Raw genomic sequence first — 21,184 nt, 5'->3', positions numbered from 1 at the left:
TTCTCAATCTGGTTTATACTGACCTGTACCAGGTTTAATGGCAACTGGGTTGACGGTAGGGATTTCCAAATTCGGCACAAGTTCATATCCTTTTTCTTGCTGCTTTCCTTTCCCTTCATGATATCGGCTATATATACCACGGCCAGCAGAATATCCCCCGAGGTAGGAACCCCGGGGCCCCGGGGCTCTGTTGCCAGCTGCACCTCGCCCTCGGCCTCTTATGCTGCCTGCTTGTAATAACAACACAAAAGATGATGAGCAACCAACAGTGATGGTGCTGGAGGCAGACCTCAGCCCTCAGTTCTCAGCATTTAACTGCTCCAGTCTAAGTTGCAGGTAGCTACACCTTTGCTCTTTAATAGGCTGGTAAAGATGCTTCCAACATTCTATTTCAGCCTAGATTTGCATCCTAAGCATGTCTGCTTAGTACAAGAGGCAAACTTGCAGGGTGAGTTTCTAGGATTGTATCTGCAATTTCAGTAAAGAAAAACATTCATAGAATACCCACTCCCCCCCACAAAAAATTGGGGCCAGGTGCGGTGTCTTGTGCCTGTAATCCCAGCACTTTGGGAGGCTAAGGCTAGAGGATGGCTTGGGCCCAGGGGTTCAAGACCAGCCTGGGCAACATGGTGAGACCCTGTCTCCAAATATATATATATATGTGTGTGTATATATATATATATATATACACACACACACAATTAAATATTTTTTTTTTAAAGTTAGATTTGGAAGGGGATTTGCTAGTCCACCTTCCTCATTTCATGCTTGAGAAAACAGGCCAAGGGGAGACTAAAGTGACTAAAGTCACAGGCTAGTTAATCAGAGAACAGGACCCAGAACCTATGTATCTTATTTTCCAGGTAATGCTGCGTTTCATTATATCCTAACCAATGATAACAAAAAACAAAATTAAAAATCATTGACTCCACCAACATCTTAAGATTTAATATCACAAGCAGGTTTTAACCTAAGCACCAAGAGATTGGTGGACGAGCCCCTAACCCGGTGGACCCCGGCAAGGCAGAATGCCAGTGTTTGCACACCCATGTGATTTTACCGCTCACCCCAGAACGACCTGTATTTCTATCAATGCTGCAGAAGTGACGGCCTTCGGTGCCAGCAAAGAACTAGACCCAGAATGCAAACCCAAAAGGAGGGTGGGAGGGCCTTCAGCACCTACCAGCTCAGCAAATGCCAGCCACGATATCCCTGGTGCCCCCTGCCTAGGAAGCAAAGTTCTTGAGGGCCCCACCCAGGAGAAGAGCCCCCACTAACCTTTCACGAAGTAGTCCCTGTTGGGCCCGATGAGCGCGTTGTAGGGGTAGCCGTAGTAGGCCAGCGTGTAGGGGTCGCAGGAGTACACGTAGCTGGGCTGCTGCACCGCCTCGGCCGCACCGCCACCCCTGGCTGCCTTCTGGTAGCGCGAGTACTGCTCCTTGTCCACGGGCTTGGCCAGCGTGACCTCCAGGCACGAGCCCTCCAGCTCAGTGCCGTTGAGGTTGTTCATGGCGTGCACGGCATCCTCGCGGCTGGTGAAGTGCACGAAGGCGTAGTCGCGGATCTTCTTGACGCGCTCCACGCAGCCAGGGTTGAACTGGCCGAAGCTCTTCTTGATGGTGTCCTCTGTGGTCTCGATCATGAGGTTGCGCACGTAGAGGATCTTCACCGTCTCCATCACGTCCTCGTCCACATCGATCTCGGGCTCGGCCCAGTCCACGGCGATCTGGTGGCCCCACAGCTGGATGCGGCCGGGCATGAGCTTGCGGCGAGCCATGGCAGCCGCGCGGTGGCTCTCGTACTCCACGAAGGCGAAGCCACGGTTCTTCATCTTGTCGGCCGCGCTGGCGTAGACGATCACGTCCAGCACGCCCTCGGTGACCTTGGCGATCTCCTCCAGGATCTCCTCGCGCTTCTTCATCTTGGGGATCCCGCCGATGAAGAGGCGGCAGTTGTCTACGCTGCAGCACACGCCTAGCAGGCGACCTGGGCGGATCTCGTAGTTGTTGAGCTCGCGCACTGCGCGCTTGGCCTCGTGCTTGTGGCAGTACATGACGAAGGCGTAGCCGCGGTTCTTGCCGTCGAAGTCCATCATGAGCCGCAGCTCGTAGATGCGGCCCACAGCCTCGAACACGGGCACCAGTTCGTCCTCGTACACGTCGCGCGGGATCTTGCCCACGAAGACCTCGCAGCCGCGCTGCGGGTGCGGGCCCTCCCAGCCGGGCGGTGGGCCGCCGTACTTGCGCTGCCCGTTCTCCTGCACCATGCTGTAGCCGGTGCGCTCCATCAGCGCCAGCAGTGCCGCCTCGTTGGGCGCGCCCGCCACGCCCTCGGGCACCTTGGCCGAGGACCCGGCGGCCGAGTCACTGCTCATGGCTGCGGTGGAATCCTCTGCGGTCATAATGTCAAAGGCATCCACAGCTGGTGGAAACCTGGGGAAGCAGAAAGGAGCGTGAGTGGGGAACCGCTGGATCTTGCCTCCTTTGGGTTGTTTCGCAGCCTTGCAAGTATGCATTAATAGGCCACAGGGAAGGTGAGGTGATTTAAATGAGAAATAGGATGGAGGTGTTCTGGAAATGCAGCAGCCCTACACTTGTCTAAAACAGTCAAGTTATCTTGCAGTAAGAACCAGAAGTGAGTTAGGAAAAAAAAAAAAAAAAATCAGAATGAGCAAGTACTTCCATTTCATCAGTACCCCGACAGCTTTGAAGTTTTGCGAAACTGCTATCATTGTTGGTAAAAACCTCATGTTCTTTTGCTTCATTCCTGCACCGTTAACTCCGCCGGATTTCCTTGTTATATGGAATATGACAAACTTCACATATTTCTTTGGTGAACAAACCTTTTTTCTTTTCTTTTTTAAGGGAGTCTTTTTCTTTGTAGGAATGGAAATACAGTGAAGATTTTAAATTATTAAAGAAAACTTTTAGGAGGTGTCACTGTATAGAGAGAGCTGTGTATTAAAGCTTTTTACAAGGAAGAAATGAAATGCCCACATTGCCACAGACTTGGTCTAGGAACTGTAATAAGAGTTAATCTGATTTTGATGGTGGCATTCAGGTAAAATTCTTGGTGTGAAGCATTCAAAGATTTGGAATCAGTCCTCGAAAAGCTAGACTGACTTCAAGCTGGAGGCCTGGGAAGCAGCATCTACCTGGTAAACCACACTATTGTTTTCGGAGAACTGTCACCTGCATTCTCTTAATCTTCTTAACCTCTGTATATGGTATGTGATATTATCTTCAGTCCCAATTTGGTCATGGGGAAATAGGCTGAGAGAGGTTGAGTAAATTGCCCCATTTCACACAGTAAGTGTCAGCTAGTAGGGTAGACTTGATTCCAAGTTTTCTGGCTCCAGATTCCCTGTTTTTTCTTCCAAACCCATACTGGGCAATAGAATTTTCTATGATGCTAGAAAAGCTGTCACTTGCCACATGTGGCTACTGAGCACTTGGAATGGAGCTAGTGTGACTGAGGAGCTGGATTTTAAATTTAATTAAACACCCACCTATCACAGTGCAGGTCTGAACTGTGCCACCTTCGCTTATATGGCCGAGGGCTCTGTGGAAATGATTCTAAATTATGCAATAAGATTATCATGAAGAGCTGCAGACTATACTTTTGTAATGAAAGGCTTCAATTTGCCTTTAAAAAATGAAATCTATTTCATTTTTTGGACTATAAAAGCATTCAGTTGAATTTTATAGAAAGTTAAGAAAAGTACATAAGAAATTAGTCCTAATTTTCCAACCCAATAATAGCACAATGAAACTTTCCCATCTGTTTTCCAGATGTTTTCTTGAGGAGGTGGGAGGGGGAAGCCTGGCTTCTTCCTAATTTACATGGTGCTACTTTATGTTATAAGCATTCCTCCATATTCTTAAAAATCTTTGTAAAAACATCATCTTTAATGGCTGTATAAGGTTTCATCAATTAATTAGAACCCGGAGTATCATTCATTTTTTTAAAATTTAGGACTAGGAGATGTATACAAGAATATTAAGGGAAATTTCAAGGATAATAAAAATGAATTTGATCATTGAAGGAAAAAACAAAACTGTAATGAAACAAAATAAATCTAAGCTATTTATTTGCCAGATGGCCAAAATAGTCCTTCTGTGGTTAATTTGCTCTAGTATCAAGTGGCAGTATGGTTTAGCAGGTAAGTATGTGGCTTCTGGAGCCAGACTGCATATGTTTGTGTATGAATCTCAGCTCTAATACTTGCTAGTGTTAGCTGCTCCATGCCTCACCTCAGTTTCCCTACCTATAAAATAGGAATGATAATAATAGTGCTGACCTCATTAAGTTTAGAGGAGTGAGTTAATACATACACAGCATTTTGAATGGTGCCTAGAACATTATAAATGCTCAAGAAATGTCAGTTATTATTTTTCATCCAAACTTTTCAGTAAAATCTTAGACCAATTCTTTCAATTTTAGAGTAATTCTTAAGATAAACATTTTCAGTTCTTTAAAAATGTCTGTTACATGTGGCTTCTATTCTTATTATTTTTTTCCTCTTCAAGTGCTTGGAAGCTGGTTTGACATCTCCAGTTATCATGAAATTTTTTTGTAGTATACTTGGAAAATGATACATTAGTTTCTGTAGTTTCAAGTTGAAAAAGGTTTTTTTTCTTTTTTTAAAAATAGAGATGGAGGGCCAGGCGCAGTGGCTTGTGCCTGTAATTCCAGCTCTTAGGGAGGCAGAGGTGGGAGGATTACTTGAGCCCAGGAGTTCGAAGCCTGCCTGGGAAATATAGAAAGACCTTGTTTTCCACAAAAAAAGGAACCAAAAAAAAAGGAAAAGAAAAAAAGAAAAAAGATCCCAATTAAAATAGAGATGGAGTCTCACTATGTTACCCCAGCTAGTCTCAAACTCCTGGGTTCAAGCAATCCTCCTGCCTCGGCCTCCCAAAGTGCTAGGATTATAGGCATGAGCCACTGCACCCAACCAAGAAATTTCAACATTAAATTCGAACATGAAGACCTTTCCCTTCTTCCAAATGGAAGATAAGGATATATTTTTAAGAAGACTATTTGTATAAACACCCATGTAGTTACAATCTGTGACCTGGGCAGGAAATGCCAGCTATGTATATAAATACATAGGACACAATTCAAGCTCTTACCTGTTGTACTGTATACAACATTAACTGACTAAAGTCCAAGGGAATAGAACTTATCTCTCTGCTGAGATAGGTGGAGTTGCCTTCCTGTCACCCCAACTGCACTTTGAAACTACTATTCTACCCACAAAAACAGTCTTCCAGTAGTCAGGCTATGGAGTCATTGCCAATCCCAACCCCAATAATACAAAAAAAAATCCTGTTTGCTTTCAGTCTGAAATCTGCTGGTGTCAGTAACACAATTATCTCTACATATTTTAAAATAGCGATAGCTTATTTCTTACATCAATGAGCCAAGAAAAGCCTTTTATTTCCTGTGCTTTCATCTTCTGTAGTAAACAAACCATGTTAGCGACCCTGTTTTTATTTTTACTTTGGCCACCAGGAAGTTCACGATTGATTTCTTTTCACTCCAATTTTAGTAACTGTAGGGGACATTACAACACACTTTCTTGTTCATCTAATTTGGGTTACAGTTTCATTTTTTAGTTTTCTTCTATTTTTTCAGTTTTCCCAGTGACATGAATTGAGCTGTTTGTATTATTTATCTTATTGTTCACATGTTCTTATAAACCATGTTGTAATTTTGGAGGAAAAGAATCAATGCATACATACATGCATATATATCTAATTAGAGCCAGACATTGATTAATGTAATATCCAAATTTGCTATGTCTATTACACCAACTACTAGTATTGCATACAAACAAGTAAGAACCACAGTGACATACTACTTCACACTCATTAGGATAGTTATTATAAAAACAACAAAAACTAGGAAATAAGCATTGGCAAGGACATGGAGAAACTGAAACCCTCATGCAATGCTGGTAGGAATATAAAATGGTACACCTGCTGTAAAAAACCAGTATGATGGTCCCTCAAAAAATTAAACATAGAATTACCATTTGATCCAGCAATGCCACTTCTAGGTATATACCCAAAACACTCAAATAGATACTTGTATAATAGCAACAGTATTTATAGTTGCCAAAAGATGGAAGCAACCCAAAGGTTGATCAATGGATTATGATAAACAGAATGTGGTATACGTGTACAATGCAGTATTATTAAGCCTTTTTTCTTTTTTTTTTTTTAGACAGAGTCTCACTCTGTCACCAGGCTGCCATGCAGTGGTGCAGTCTCCACTCACTGCAGCCTCCACCTCTCAGGTTCAAACAATTCTTCCACCTCAGCCTCCCAAGTAACTGGGACTACAGGTGCACACCACCACGCCCGGCTAATTTTTGTATTTTTAGTACAGATGGGGTTTCACCATGTTGGCCAGGCTGGTCTTGAACTCCTGACCTCAGGTGCTCCACCCACCTCGGCCTCCCAAAGTGCTGGGATTACAGGTGTGAGCCACTGTGCTTGGCTTATTCAGCCTTGAATAAAATTCTGATATGTGCTACAATATGGAAGAACCCTGAAGACATTATGCTAATGGTGAAATAAGCCAGACACAAAAGGATAAATATTATATGACTCCACTTATATAAGGTACCTAGAGTAGTCAAATTCATAGACAGAAAGTAGACTAGTGGTTACCATGGACTGGAGAAAGGGAGGAGTGGGGAATTAGTGCTTCATGGGTGTTGGTGTTTTAATTAGGGATAATAAAGGTCTGGAGATGGATGGTGGTGATGGCAGCACAATAGTGTGAATATACTTCATGCCACTGAACCATACACTTAAAAATGGTAAAATGTTATGTATAATATACCACAGTAAAAACAAAATCCTTTAAAAAAGCAAGAAGGTTCAGAGATGCAAAAAAGACAAAAATTAGAGTCGATAAAATCAGGATTTCATTAGAGGCCATTTAAAAAATGGTACACGGGGCTGGACGCGGTGCCTTACGCCTATAATCCCAGCACTTTGGGAGGCTGAGGCAGGCAGATCACCTGAGGTCAGGAGTTCGAGACCAGGCTTACCAACATGGAGAAACTCCATCTCTAATAAAAATATAAAATTAGCTGGGCGTGGTGGCACATGCCTGTAATCTCAGCTACTCGGGAGGCTGAGGCAGGAGAATCCCTTGAACCTGGGAGGCGGAGGTTGTAGTGAGCAGAGATGGCACCATTGCACTCCAGCCTGTGCAACAAGAGTGAAACTCCGTCTCCAAAAAAAAAAAAAAAAAGGTACCTTGACTCAGGTTAACACATTCAAGAAAATCTTATGGCCTACAAGTTTTATTCTCCTTATTATCATGTTTAATATACCATATTAAATACATTATATGGTGTGCTGCTCTACTCAATGAATTCAGATGCCAAACGCTTAGATATATTAAAGGATAAATGAGGCTGGGTGCAGTGACTCACGCCTGTAATTCCAGCACTTTGGGTGGCCAAGGCAGGCAGATTGCTTAAGCTTAGGAGCATGAGACCAGCCTGGGCAACATGGCAGAACCCTATCTCTACAAAAAGTACAAAAATTAGCCGGGCATGCTGGTATGTGCCTGTAGTCCCAGCTATTGGGGAGGCTAAGGTGGGAGGATCACCTGAGCTCAGGAAGCTGAGGCTGCAGTGAGCCGTGACGGCGCCACTGCACTCTAGCCTAGGCAACAGAGTGAGATCCTATCTCAAAAACAACAACAATAACAACAATAACAAAACAAATAACAATTACAAACAATAACAAAAAGGAAAAGATTTTCAAGCTACTTTGAAAAAGACAACTATACAGTTAATATGCCCCATCTCTCAAAAATGCTTAACTTACTATATTTATATGTGCTTTAGATCAGCATTGGCAAGCTATGGTTGTGGGCCAAATATGGTCTGCTGTTTGTTTTTATAAGCAAAATTGTATTGGAACACAGCCCTATCCTTTGGGGAAAAAAAAAAAGAAAAGATAATGTATGGCTGCTTTTATATTACAATGGCAAAGTGAAATAGTTGAGACCCAGAGAGTGTGGCCCATAAAGCCTAAGGTATTTACTCTCCACCTTCGTTGACCCCTGGGCTAGGAGATGTGGAAGAGCACATCCTTGAGGCTAAGTCACATAGATTCTGCTTGCTACGTATAATAGTTTTCCTATGCTGAATGATAACTTAATTTCAGGACCAATTTTTAAATTCTAACTTTTTTCTTTTTTTTAGATGGAGTCTCGCTCTGTTGCCCAGGCTGGAGTGCTGTGGTGCGATCTCAGCTCACTGCAATCTCCACCTCCAGGATTCAAGTGATTCATCTGCCTCAGCCTCCTGAGTAGCTGGTATTACAGGTGTGCACCACCACGCCCGGCTACTTTTTGTATTTTTAGTAGAGACGGGGTTTCCCCATGTTTGCCAGGTTGGTCTCAAACTCTTGACCTCAAGTGATTTTCCTGCCTCCTGAAGTGCTGGGATTATAGGCGTGAGCCACTGTGCCCGGCCTTAAATTCTAACATTTTTTAAAGACAGTGTTGTTTAGCTGACATTTTTCCCTCTTCCAAGCTGTTTTCCATTTAACTCCAATGGCCAAATTTATGAGACATGGAAGAAGAAAATGTCTGATGAAGGTTGTTGGCTCAGCTCCTGACACTTACATATTAATGATAATTTCTTAAAATTCCAAAAGAGATACAAGAGGGTTTGTTTTCATTCATTCATTCATTCATTCACTCAGCAAATAGTTACTGACCACCTGCTATGTGCCAGATACTATGCTAGCTATGGTGGACCTCGTCCTTGTGGAGCTGACTTCTGGGTTAACTGAACTCAGTTAACTGAATTACGCTTCGAATGCCAAATAGTTGAGAATTAAGGTATTTGTCCTCATGGTTACTGACCAGAGCCTGCTTCAAAAGGGTCATACACCTCAACATTGTTAACATTTGTTTCTGATAAGGGCATAGTCTCCCAAGTTAAAGGCCACATACCATCAGAACTTTGCTTTTAAATATATCAGGGGTGTCTGGGGACTAGTGTGAAATACTGTATCCTGAATGTTGAGATTCTTGCTTGGGGCAGAAGTGTGGACAGAATGAATAATAAGTATACGTCAGAAGTAGAAACTTATCTGTGAGCAAATCAAAATATCTAGATAAGTAACACGGAGTCCCCCAATTTCATCCATTTGCCATGTGACAGTTTTAAAAGGACTGGGCATTCTGGTTTAGGTTTCATAGCATGTTGAATAAATGCATGTCTCTAGAGTCAGAGAGTCTGAAGTCCAAATCTTAGTTCCTCTACTTCTAGCTGTGAACCTTGAGAAAAGTCATTTAACAGCATTAAATCTATATTCTCCTCTCTGAAATGATGACTGTATTAACTAGTGTTTACTGAATGCCTATTATGTGACAGGCAGAGTGCTACGCTTGTTGTGCATATTAACTCATTCCAATCCTCACAATGTCTATATGGGATATTACTAGGGTCTCCACTCTACAGATAGGGAAGCTGAAGCACGCAGAGTCTAAGTAGATTCTCAGTTAATGAGCATCAGAGCTGGTATGTGAACCCTGGGAGTCTGATTTTCATCATAGGGCTGTAATGAGGATTAAATAAAATGATTGGTGTAAAGTCCTTAGTGCAGAACCTAGCACGAAGTGATCGAGGAATGTTAGCCCAAGAAAATTGAACTTAAGGCTGGGCGTGGTGACTCATACCTTTAATCCTAACACTTTGGGACGCTGAGGCAGGAGAATTGCTTGAGCTCAGGAGCTTGAGACTAGCCTGTGCAACATAGTGAGACCCCCATCTCTACAAAAATTAGCTGGGTGTGGTGGCGTAACACTTGTGGTCCCAGCTATTCGGGAGGCTGAGGTGGGAGGATCACTTGAGCCTGGGAGGTCAAGGCTGCAGTGAGCTATGATTATGCCACTGTACTCCAGCCTAGGTGACGAGCAAGACCCTGTCTCAAAAAAAAAAAAAAAAAAGAAAAGAAAAAAAATGAAAAACGACAATCAAACTTAAAAAAAAAAACCAAAAAACTGGAGGTAAGAATCTTGCCCCTATGTAGGATTCTGTGTTTACAGGAAAACAGGCAAGAGGTTATCCCAGCCAACTTTAAACCAGTCAGTAGAGAAGCCTAGCCTGTGAGTTCTGGTGGAGACTGGTGTATCAGAGTCTCCCAGATTCCTTTCATAGCAGGTAAGCTGTCTGGAGTGTGATTCTCCACTGGTGATGTGGCTTATGCGTCCATGTGTAAGCCTGTTTCTCACCTAATCCTTGGCGAAAGCACTTTACAGAAGCTCTCCCAGAAAGAACATGAAGAGACTTGCCACATTGGATGCAAAAGGTCCAACCATCTATGTAAATGCCAAATCCCCTGAGGTAGGACCCTCCCAGCACAAAGCTATTCTTCCCAACACTAAAAAAGCATGAGTCTTCACTGAAGGCTGCTAGCATTAAATAAACATGGCAATATATTTGAAATAAATCATTTACTCATAGTTTCGTATATAAAACAAGCAGAAAAAATATACTTTCAAACCATGCTATTATTATTCTGAACTAGGGATTTTCGTTATGTTTTAGGGAGAGTTTGAACTTGTTGGGCTGAAATAAAATTTCAAGGCAAACAGGTAGAGCAGACATCATCAAAGATTTGAATTCTCTTTTTAGCATTGGTTCAGAGTACCTTTCATTAGGATTTTAACTTTGAACTGGGACATTTTGGAGGGCAAAGGATACCAGTGTACTACTGGGAAATATTTTCAATGTTTACATACCAGTCTTTACCTAGGATCAAAAACACGCATGAGTTTACCCTAGAATTAATAAGACTACTGGTCGGGAGCGGTGGCTCAGGCCTGTAATCCCAGCACTTTGGAAGCCTGAGGCGGGTGGATCACAAGGTCAGGAGTTCAAGACCAACCTGGCCAAGATGGTAAAACCCCATCTCTACTAAAAATACAAAACAATTAGCCGGGCATGGTGGTGGGTGCCTGTAATCTCAGCTACTCAGGAAGCTGAGGTAGAGAATTGCTTGAACCCAGGAGGCAGAGGTTGCCGTGAGTCGAGATTGCGCCACTACACTTCAGCCTGGGCGACAGAGTGAGACTCCATGTCAAAATAAATAAGACTACCAGTAACTTTGGTTCACAGCTCTTGGAGTGTGAGTGTGTGTGTGTCTGTGTGTGTGTTTGAGATGAGTATGCAATTTGGAATTCTTGGGAGACCTTTATTTGCTGACCAGCTGACAAATTGCAATTTGAAGCTATATACAGTGGGGTACAGCGTCTTCCAATCACTACCTGGAATTTAATTCAGTGGAGGGTTTTAAAACGTGTTGATCCAAGAGGTAATTCTATCTCTGTGGTTAGATTTCTATTTTGATGTTCCTTATTCATACCATAAAATTTTGTCCTAATAATCACTTCTTAAGCATGACCTAACACACACAATGCACGTAAGAGCAAAGGCTTTGGAGTCAGAGATCTAAGTTCAAGTCATGATTGCGCCACTTACTAGCTGTGTCTCCTTAGGCAAATCACCTTAGTTCCATTTCCACATCTCTAAGATGGTTCTAGTAATAGCACCAGGACTAAGTGACAATTGGCAATGTGTGGCACACATTTGTTTAAAAAGGTTGGCAATTATTATTACTTTAAAGAATGTCACTTGAAAGTCATAGCTTGTGTTTTAGAGAGGTGTCTGTCACAAAAGTTCAGAATAACCTCATGGTTTACAGAAAAATTATTTGATTATCATGGTTTACAGAAAAATTATTTGATTATTTGGTAAAGGAAGATGTTGCCCCAAACTCAGGGTGAGGGAGGGGATGGGGTAGGAAATCAGAGAGAAAAACAGTTTCTGCAGAAAGTTTCCAAGATTTGGCCTTACCCTGAGCATTTATCTTACTGCCTTGGTCCAAGTTACCACCACCCAGTAGAATAAACATTGGAGAGGACACACCCACTCCTGGGCAGGTCCCTGGCACCAGGATGTTTCTATTACCTCAGAGTTTGAAAGTGGAAAAGGAGTTCCACTCAAAATGGAGGCAGAACACGGAATTTGCCTGGGAGGCCAAACAATAAGCCGAAGACTTCGAAACACAGGCTCTTTTTTTTCTATTAACAGGCAGGGACCTCTTGCTATTGAAAAGCATGGCCCTTGGGGCACATAAACATCTCTCCTTGACTCTCCTTTCTTTAGGTAAGATTCTGAGAGGTTGAAGATACAGCGGAATCATGACATTCTGGGCCATGCCTTCTGCCCACCCCTCGCTCATCTGAGACAGAGTTCATTCATAATGGGTCTTAATTGTGTTGATGATTGTACAGATTTTGTTATTTCAAAGCACATCATTCAATGAATGCTTGTGTATGATAAACAGATGCAAAGCCAAAAGGCTCAGTTTTCCCAGGCGTTTCTATCAACACACACCTGAGAATGCAGCCTTTTGCTGTGGGTTCTCAGGGAGGCCTGCTGTGTACTACAAGAGGGCTGAAGCCACCCTCCTGAAAGGGGTGGAGTGGGGAGATTTTCTGCAGGGGTTTAGCAACACACAAATACCAGTTAGGAATCTATTATCTTGTTCCCTTTATTTATTTATTTAGACGGAATCTCTTTCTGTCGCCCAGGCTGGAGTGCAGTGGTGCGATCTCAGCTCACTGCAGCCTCCACCTCCTGGGTTTGAGCGATTCTCCTGCCTCAGCCTCCAGAGTAGTTAGGACTACAGGCATGCACCACCATGCCCAGCTAAGGTTAGTGCTTTTTTTAGTAGAGACAAGGTTTCACCATGTTGACCAGCCTGGTCTTGAACTCCTGGCCTCAAATGATCCACCTGCCTTGGCCTCCTAAAATGCTGGGATTACAGGTGTGAGCCACTGCACCCGGCCTTGTTCCCTTTAAATAAGCATTACTTATACTTTGTCTCAAAAGATTGATGGGGTAATGCTGAAACAAACAAAAATGAAACCCACAAATTCAGCACACATATGCCTCTTGGGCCAACGTTTTTCCAATGCATGAACAAACAGTAGGAGGGACTTCTAGTTTCACTCCTTACCTTGGCTCCTTTGACCTAAGCCTTTGAGGGATCTGGCAAGGAGCAGAAAGGTCGACTGACAGATACCAGAAAGGAAAAGGAAGGAGAAGCCACAGTGGCTTCTATCATTTAACACTAGCTTGAATTCATATAGTGTTTTGCAATTTATAATTCTTTCAGGCTGGGCAAGCTGGCTCACGCCTGTAATTCCAGCACTTTGGGAGGCTGACGCGGGCAGATCACCTGAGTTCAGGAGTTCAAGACCAGCCTGGCCAACACGGTGAAACTCTGTCTCTACTGAAAAAAAAAAAAAAAAAAAGTACAAAACTTAGCCAGGCGTGGTGGTATGCACCTGTAGTCCCAGTTACTTGGGAGGCTGAGGCAGGAGAATTGCTTGAACCTGGGAGGCAGAGGTTGCAGTGAGCCAAGATCGCACCACTGCACTCGAGCCTGGGTGACTCTGTCTTCCCCTCCCCGAAAAAAATTTATTTCATATATATTATCTAGTTTCATAAAATCCCAGAATTTGAGCTGCACAGGGAATACAGGTGTTCTCTAACCCAGGGTTTTCGAACCTCAGCCCTATTGATATTTGTGATAATTCTATGTTATGGGGGGCTGTCTTGTGCGTTTTAAGATGTTTCATAACATCCCTGTCCTCCACCCACTAGACGCAAAAGCGCCCCCACCTCCACAATGTTGTGACAACCAGAAATGTCTCCAGACATTGCAAATTTGGGGGCAGGGGGTACAAACAAAATTGCTTTCTGTTGAGAATTACTGGTGGAGTCTATTTTGGAGTTGTGTAATATGATTATATACTGGCACGCATGGTAGGTACTTTTTATTTTATTTATTTATTTATTTATTTATTTATTTTTTGAGATGGAGTCTCGCTCTGTTGCCCAGGCTGGAGTGCAGTGGCCAGATCTCAGCTCACTGCAAGCTCCGCCTCCCGGGTTCACCCTATTCTCCTGCCTCAGCCTCCCGAGTAGCTGGGACTATAGGCGCCCACAACCTCGCCCAGCTAGTTTTTTGTATTTTTTAGTAGAGACGGGGTTTCACCGTGTTAGCCAGGATGGTCTCGATCTCCTGACCTTGTGATCCACCCGTCTCGGCCTCCCAAAGTGCTGGGATTACAGGCTTGAGCCACTGCGCCCGGCCCGGTAGGTACTTTTAAAATAGAGAATAAGTTGTTATTTTCTACAGCCCTCCCTCAACATGGGCCTGGTGTCTTGATCTGGCTCTTATGAATAGTCAAGGCTGGCCGGGCACAGTGTCTCACACCTGTAATCCCAGCATTTTGTGAGGTTGAGGCGGGAGGATCGCTTGAGCCCAGGAGTTCGAGAGCAGCCTGGGCAACGTGGCAAGACCCAGTTGCTACTAAAAAAAAAAAAAAAAAAAAAAAGTCAAGGCTATCAAGACTGAGAAATGTGCAACATTTTTCAAGGGTTTGAGGTAAGCGTCTCTGTGATACCATAATACTTATTTAATTGATAGTGCTAAACACTATCAATTTAATTTTCAAACAAAACAACAACTACCATAAAGGCTTGTAAGACTGGTTCTGTTGTCTAATTGACTTGTCATCACAGCAAACTGACAGGCCTGGGTTATACAAACATCACTGCTGAAATCAGTCTAAAGTATCCAACTGTCTCATTTAAATTCAGACCCCACTGCTACATGGACACATGAGAACTGCTGACAATCTGGTTTTTAAGACTTGGGCTATTTTCAAATGTCGTTACTGGTTTCTTCAACAATGCAATAACCCTCACTTAAAATTTACACTTTTTTTTTTTTAAAGACACACTATGAACAATCACTGAAAATGGGCTTCTGGGATACAGTCAATTCACTGGTACTAAAGTCAACATCTGTACAGGTCTATAGGCAAAAGGCAATGATGTGGTAGAATAAATGATTAAACAATATTTGCATGTGAATTGATTCATTCACTTGCTCATTCAAACACTAATTGAGCACTGGCTGCATGTGAGGCTGTGCTAGATGCTTGGAGATATAGTGGTGGCCACTGCGTGTTCTTGGAGTTCACAGTTTAGCAAGGGTAGATGAAGAAGGAAGGAGAGGTCAGGAACAGTAGCTCATGCCTGTAATCCCAGCACTTTGGGAGGCCAAGGCAGGCAGATTGCCTGAGGTCAGGAGTTCGAGACCAGCCTGGGCAACATGGCAAAACCTGTCTCTACTAAAAATACAAAAATTAACCAGGTGTGGTGGCATGTGCCTGTAATCTCAGCTACTTGGGAAGCTGAGACAGGAGAATTGCTTGAACCCGGGAGGTAGAGCCTGCAGTGAGCTGAGATCATGCCACTGCACTCCAGTCTGGGCAACAGAGTGAGACTCCATCAAAAAAAAGAAGAAAGGGGAAGAGACAGAGCAGAGGGAACATTATGAGCAAAGGTGGGCATTTGCAAAAATGCTGGAATAGTCTCGAATAGCTGAAATGTAGGAGGTGGATATGGGGCATAAGATGAGGCTCAAAAAGAAAATAAAACCAGATTGTGAAGGGTCTAAGTCTCTCGCTTTCTGTGGTAGACAGTGGACAGCCACAAAGCTTTAGCCATGACTAGGAAGTTCCGGCTGAGTCCTCAGTGAAAGAATGAGTAGCTCTTGCACCAGGCGTTTCATTCAGAGGAATAGAAATGATTTTATAAATTTGTTTATGAACTATTCTGCTAAGCAAGCAGGAGGCCTCAGTAGTGTTTATAAGGGGACAAGAGACCAAAAACTCAGGAATTAAAAGCACGAGATAAACCTGAAGTTCTGTATCTTGTCAACCTTAGTCTAGTGTCCGCCAGGTCAAATCCACTGTCTATTATAAACATCTGCCTTTTCATAATACATACCACTACTGCAGTTTTTTTTTTTTTTTCTTTTAGCCTTTTTTCTACAACTAGAATATAAAGTCTGAGAGAGCAGAATTTATGTCTCTTCTTGGTTATCATAAACTCCTCAAAGCTTGGCACTTAAAAGTCAACAAATATTTGTCAAATAATTAAATGGACTGTGATTTCCTTCTTTCTTTCTTTCTTTTATTTTTTTTGAGACGGAGTCTCACTCTGTCGCCCAGACTGGAGTGCAGTGGCTCAATCTCGGCTCACTGCAAACTCTGCTTCGCAGGTTCAAGGGATTCTCCTGCCTCAGCTTCCCGAGTAGCTGGGACTACAGGAGCACACCACTGCGCCCAGCTAATTTTTGTATTTTTAGAGATGGGGTTTCACCATGTTGGCCAGACTGGTCTTGAGCTCCTGACCTCGTGATCTGCCTGCCTCGGCCTCCCAAAGTGCTGGGATTACAGGCTTGAGCCATCGCACCCAGCCGATTTCCTTCTTAATAGCATTATCAATAGCGATAAATATTTAAAGATTACTTATTTTTGTACAAGGCATCATGCTAGAAACAATGGCAGTGGGGTGGGAGGGAACATAAAAAACCATGTAAGATTGTTCAGCCCTAGGTGGTCTCAAACCTTCCTTCAACAAACATTGATTGAGTGTCAAAATGAAGACAGTGGCTTAGTAAAGTGCACAAGCAAGGATGGATGGTGGGCCAAAACAGACTTCAGGGAATGAGCCAGCTATCACAGGTAGCCGAGGATTGAAAATCTGCACATTTCTTGTTTAATTATATTTAGAGACAGACGGAAATTATGAAGCAGCAGAAGTTCTACTTATCCTCTTATACTTATAACTAATTATGTTATCGTATGCCATATTACTGCCAATGTAATATACAATGATGTTAAAGAATTGATTAAGGTGATGAAGATGAACTCCATTTTATTGAACATCTTTATGAGTGAGACCTGCTGACTGCCAGCAGTTAGCACCAAGAGAGGATTTCAGAGGAGGATACTGTCCCACCCCATGTCTAGTATTTCTGGAAAAGTGGCTGGAGAGTGTATTTCACTTATGTGCTAAGAACAGAGCAGCGCTAAAAGAGAATAGCCAGCTTAAATGCAATCCTCCCCACAGGAAGGAGATGAATTAGAAATAATCTCTCTTGTTCTGTGCTCTCAGAGGTCAATTTTTTTTTTTTTTTTTTTTTTTTTTTTTTTTTTTTTTTTGAGACGGAGTCTTGCTCTGTCGCCCAAGCTGGAGTGCAGTGGCGCGATCCTGGCTCACTGCAAGCTCCGCCTCCTGGGTTCACGCCATTCTCCTGCCCCAGCCTCCTGAGTAGCTGGGACTACAGGCGCCCGCCACCTCGCCCGGCTCATTTTTTGTATTTTTAGTAGAGACAGGGTTTCACCATGGTCTCGATCTCCTGAGCTTGTGATTCGCCTGCCTCGGCCTCCCAAAGTGCTGGGATTACAGGCGTGAGCCACCACGCCCGGCCAATTTTTTTTTTAAAAAAGAATTTCTCCAAGAGTTTCCTTAATGTATGGTTTTAAAACTCCCAAGTTAATGATAATGAACTATTTTTTTTGAACACATATGTGTAATTTGATTTCTCATGACATTTCTATGGGTGGAAATTTTAAATGTGGGCTCTAGAGTACGGGGTAGACGCCTGCTGGAGACCTGCACATTTGACCCCCTGGCTGTTTTCATAAAGTTTTATTGGCACATAACCATGGCCATTTGTTTACGTATAGTCTATGGCTGCATTTATGGGGACAATGGCAGAGTTGAGTTAAGTAGCAGCAGAGGCGATAGGGCCTATGAAACCTAAACTGTTTACTGTCTGGACCTTTACTGCAAACATTTGCTGACCTCTGCTGTAAAGTCAGATTTCCTGGGTTTGAGCCCCAGTTCTTCAGCTGTGTAGCTAGGTGACACATTGGTAAACTATTTAAAATCCTGATTCCTCATTATCCTCACCTGCAAAATGAGAATAGTGATAATTATCACTATCTCAAAGCATCACTGTGAGGAATAAATTAGGTAGCCAAGGGCTTAGAATGAAGCTAAGTAACGGTGTGATCAGTGTTAGCGATTACTGCCCCCCTTTTATTTTTTTATTATTTACTTATTTTTATTCATTTATTTATTTTTTGAGACAGAGTCTCACTCTGTCGCCCAGACTGGAGTGCACACTGGACGACAGAGTCAGCTCACTGCAATCTCTGCCTCCTGGGTTCAAGTGAATCCTGCCTCAGCCTCTCAAGTAGCTGGGACTATAGATGAGTGCCACCATGCCCAGGTAATTTTTTTGTGTCTTTAGTACAGACAGGCTTTTGCCATGTTGGCCAGGCTGGTCTTGACCTCCTGACCTCAGGTGATCTGCCCACCTCAGCCTCCCAAAGTGCTCCTGGCCATACTGCCCCATTTTAAAGATCAGGAGATTGAGGGTGTCAACTTGACCCAGCTTACAGAATTGAAATGTAGGTCAATCTGATGACAAAGTCAAAGCTCTTTCTACCATGATACTCATTCTTTGCTACTTACTTACTCATAGCAGGTTTAGCAATAGCCAGTGTTAACAGGGTAAGACCACAATAGGTGAGAAATGGACATTGGCTGATAGAGTGGAAGGAATTTCCAGTACAGACACATGGTAAAGTTGTTGGGAAATCATTACTTTCTACTATCCCCATTGCTTCCCCTCTTCACCCTCCCCACCAAAGCTTCTAAGCTTTTAAAGAGTTCTGCAAACTGTCCCATAGCCTATTTCTGGCTCTTTGAAAAGGAGTTAACATGTTCAAACAATGTTTTTAGACTTAAAAACCTATGGAATTAAATTCTTAAATAGAAATGTTGAAGGACTAGAATTCACATAATCGCAACGTATAAGTGAGACCATGGGACTGTGATGAGGCAGTTCCACGCCCAGGCTCTGGAGCCAGACTGCCTCGCTTCCTATCTTGACTGTACCACTTGAAAAACAAATGCCATCACACAAGTCGCTTTCTCTCCTTCAGCCTCAGCTTCACCATCTATCAAATGGTGATCATATTATCATTAACAATGTTGGGAGGATTAAAAGCACCTGGCTGGTTGGGTGTGGTGGCTCAAGCCTATAATCCCACACTTTGGGAGGCTGAGGTGGGAAGCTCGCTTGAGCTCAGGAGTTCCAGACCAGTCTGGGCAACATAGTGAGACCCTGTCTCTACAAAAAATACAAAAATTAGCCAGGTGTGGTGGTTCCAGCTACTCAGGAGGCTGAGGTGGGAGGATCACTTGAGCCTAGGAGGTCCAGGCTGCAATGAGCTGTGATTGCATCACTGCACCCCAGTCTGAGCAACAGAGGGTAACCCTGCCTCGTAACAGACAAACAAAAAAGAAAAAATACCTGGCTACAGTAAATGCTCAAGGCCCTTTGTTATTATTTCAGCTGGTCAAGAGTAAATGTTTTTCAAGGATCTTCTTTTTGTAGACAACTGTATAGTCACAGTGTTTCGCAAATTATCTGCCTGGCAAGATACTTTTTAAAATTAAAATGTAAAGAACCTGAGGGGATTCACTCCCAAATGTTTATGGACAAACTGAAAGGGCATTTACACAGATATTACCTTCTACATTTACTTGAGAAAGTGTTTTAAGACACTGTACATGTGAAATGTGTAGTTATAATGGCTTACTACTATGTTCTCTTTTATATTTGTCCAATTATGTAAGTATTATGTTCTTTTTATCACTACTTAGTATTCCTGCATGGGAGCTTTGTGCCTACCCACTGAATGTAGTAGGCCCTAAATATTGTCTGTTAACTAATTATGGTGTCATATGCCATGTTAAAATTAAAATATTACAATTACTGAAGCAGGTTTAAGAGAGATCCCTGGGCATAATATTCTTAGAAAAACTTTATGTGCCAGAAGTTTGAACTGGTAGTTTGATACATGATTACTTTTTAATTATAAAAGTCATCTTTAATTGCAAAAAATTCATAATAGTGTTTTTTTAGATAAGAAATTTCCTGTGTTAAGAATATGATTCAAGTTACTGAGAATTTATAGATATATATTTCCTGTACATACTATTCTTACATATCTATATCTACCAACAATACTATATAAAAGTATTAGTCCCATTTTCTTTTTTTTCTTTTTTTTTTTGTTTTTGTTTTTGTTTTGAGACAAGGGCTCTGTCACCCAGGCTGGGGTGCAGTGGCATGGTCACAGCTCACTGCAGCCTCAACTTCTCAGGCTCAAGCAGTCCTCCTACCTTGACCTCTCAGGCTCAAGGGATCCTCCCACCTCAGCCTCTCTAGTTGCTGAGACTACAGGTCCTCACCACCACGCCTGGCTAATTTTTTATTTTTTTGTAGAGATGAGGTCTCACCACATTGTCCAAGCTGTTCTCAAACTCCTGGGCTCAAGCAATCCTCCTGCCTCGGCCTCCCAAAGTGCTGGGATTAAAGGCGTGAGCCAACACGCCCGGCCAGCCTCATTTTCTTGATGGAGAAACTGAGAAGGAGGTGATCCTGTGCTTCCTTCAAAATCACAATTAGATAAGGCAAATTTGTGATTGTAATTTTATAAAGATGCCTTATCTTTGAGGTGTACTTTATAGTTTGACTTATTTTTGGCAGTAGAGTTGTTTTATATACAAAACCAAACCAAACCCAGAGAGTCCAAATATAAAAGACAGAATTTTTTGAAAATTTTAAAACTTGTGGGGGTCGGGCATGGTAGCTCACGCCTGTAATCTCAGCACTTCTGGAGGCCGAGTGGGGCGGATCACCTGAGATCAGGAGTTCAAGACCAGCCTGGCCAACATGGTGAACTCCCATCTCTACTAAAAAATACAAAAATTAGCCAGGGCGTGGTGGCCCAGCACCTATGATCCCAGCTACTCGTGAGGCTGAGGCAGGGAGAATTGTTTGAACCCAGGAGGCGGAGGTTGCGGTGAGCTGAGATAGTGCCATCGCACTCCAGCCTGGGTGACAGAGTGAGACTCTGTCTCAAAAAAAAAAAAAAAAAAAAAGACATTTTAAGGCTGTTACTCAGGGTGGAATGTAGTGACACAATCTTGGCTCACTGCAACCTCCGCCTCCCAGGTTCAAGGGATTTTTGTGCCTCAGCCTGGGATTACAGGTGCACACCACCACACCCAGCTAATTTTTTTTTTGTATTTTTAGTAGAGACAGGGTTTCACCATGCTGGCCGGGCTGGTCTTGAACTAACCTCAAGTGATCCACTGGCCTTGGCCTCCCAAAGTGCTAGGATTACA

The 21,184-nt window shown here is 43.0% G+C and overlaps 1 protein-coding gene across 9 annotated transcripts in view; it reads right to left on the bottom strand.

Moving 5' to 3' along the window:
* Positions 1–21,184, bottom strand: part of LOC105487721 (RNA binding motif protein 47) — a 208,638-nt gene that overhangs the window by 12,739 nt on the left and 174,715 nt on the right. For 7 of the 9 annotated variants that reach the window (XM_011751309.3, XM_011751308.3, XM_011751310.3 and 4 more), the window contains 2 exons: positions 1,279–2,432; positions 24–230 (listed from right to left, as the gene is read on the bottom strand). In XM_011751309.3, coding sequence (XP_011749611.1) covers positions 24–230; positions 1,279–2,401 — 1,330 coding nt within the window. In that variant the 5' untranslated portion in view covers positions 2,402–2,432. The remainder of the gene's footprint in view (positions 1–23; positions 231–1,278; positions 2,433–21,184) is intronic. The other 2 variants (XM_011751315.3, XM_071093700.1) reach the window with 2 other exon arrangements.

This window comes from Macaca nemestrina, chromosome 3 (genome assembly GCF_043159975.1).
Source record: "Macaca nemestrina isolate mMacNem1 chromosome 3, mMacNem.hap1, whole genome shotgun sequence".
In the NCBI taxonomy this organism is placed as follows: domain Eukaryota; kingdom Metazoa; phylum Chordata; class Mammalia; order Primates; family Cercopithecidae; genus Macaca; species Macaca nemestrina.
The sequence above is the reverse complement of the archived record's forward strand: the minus strand, read 5'-3'. Positions and strand labels throughout refer to the sequence as shown.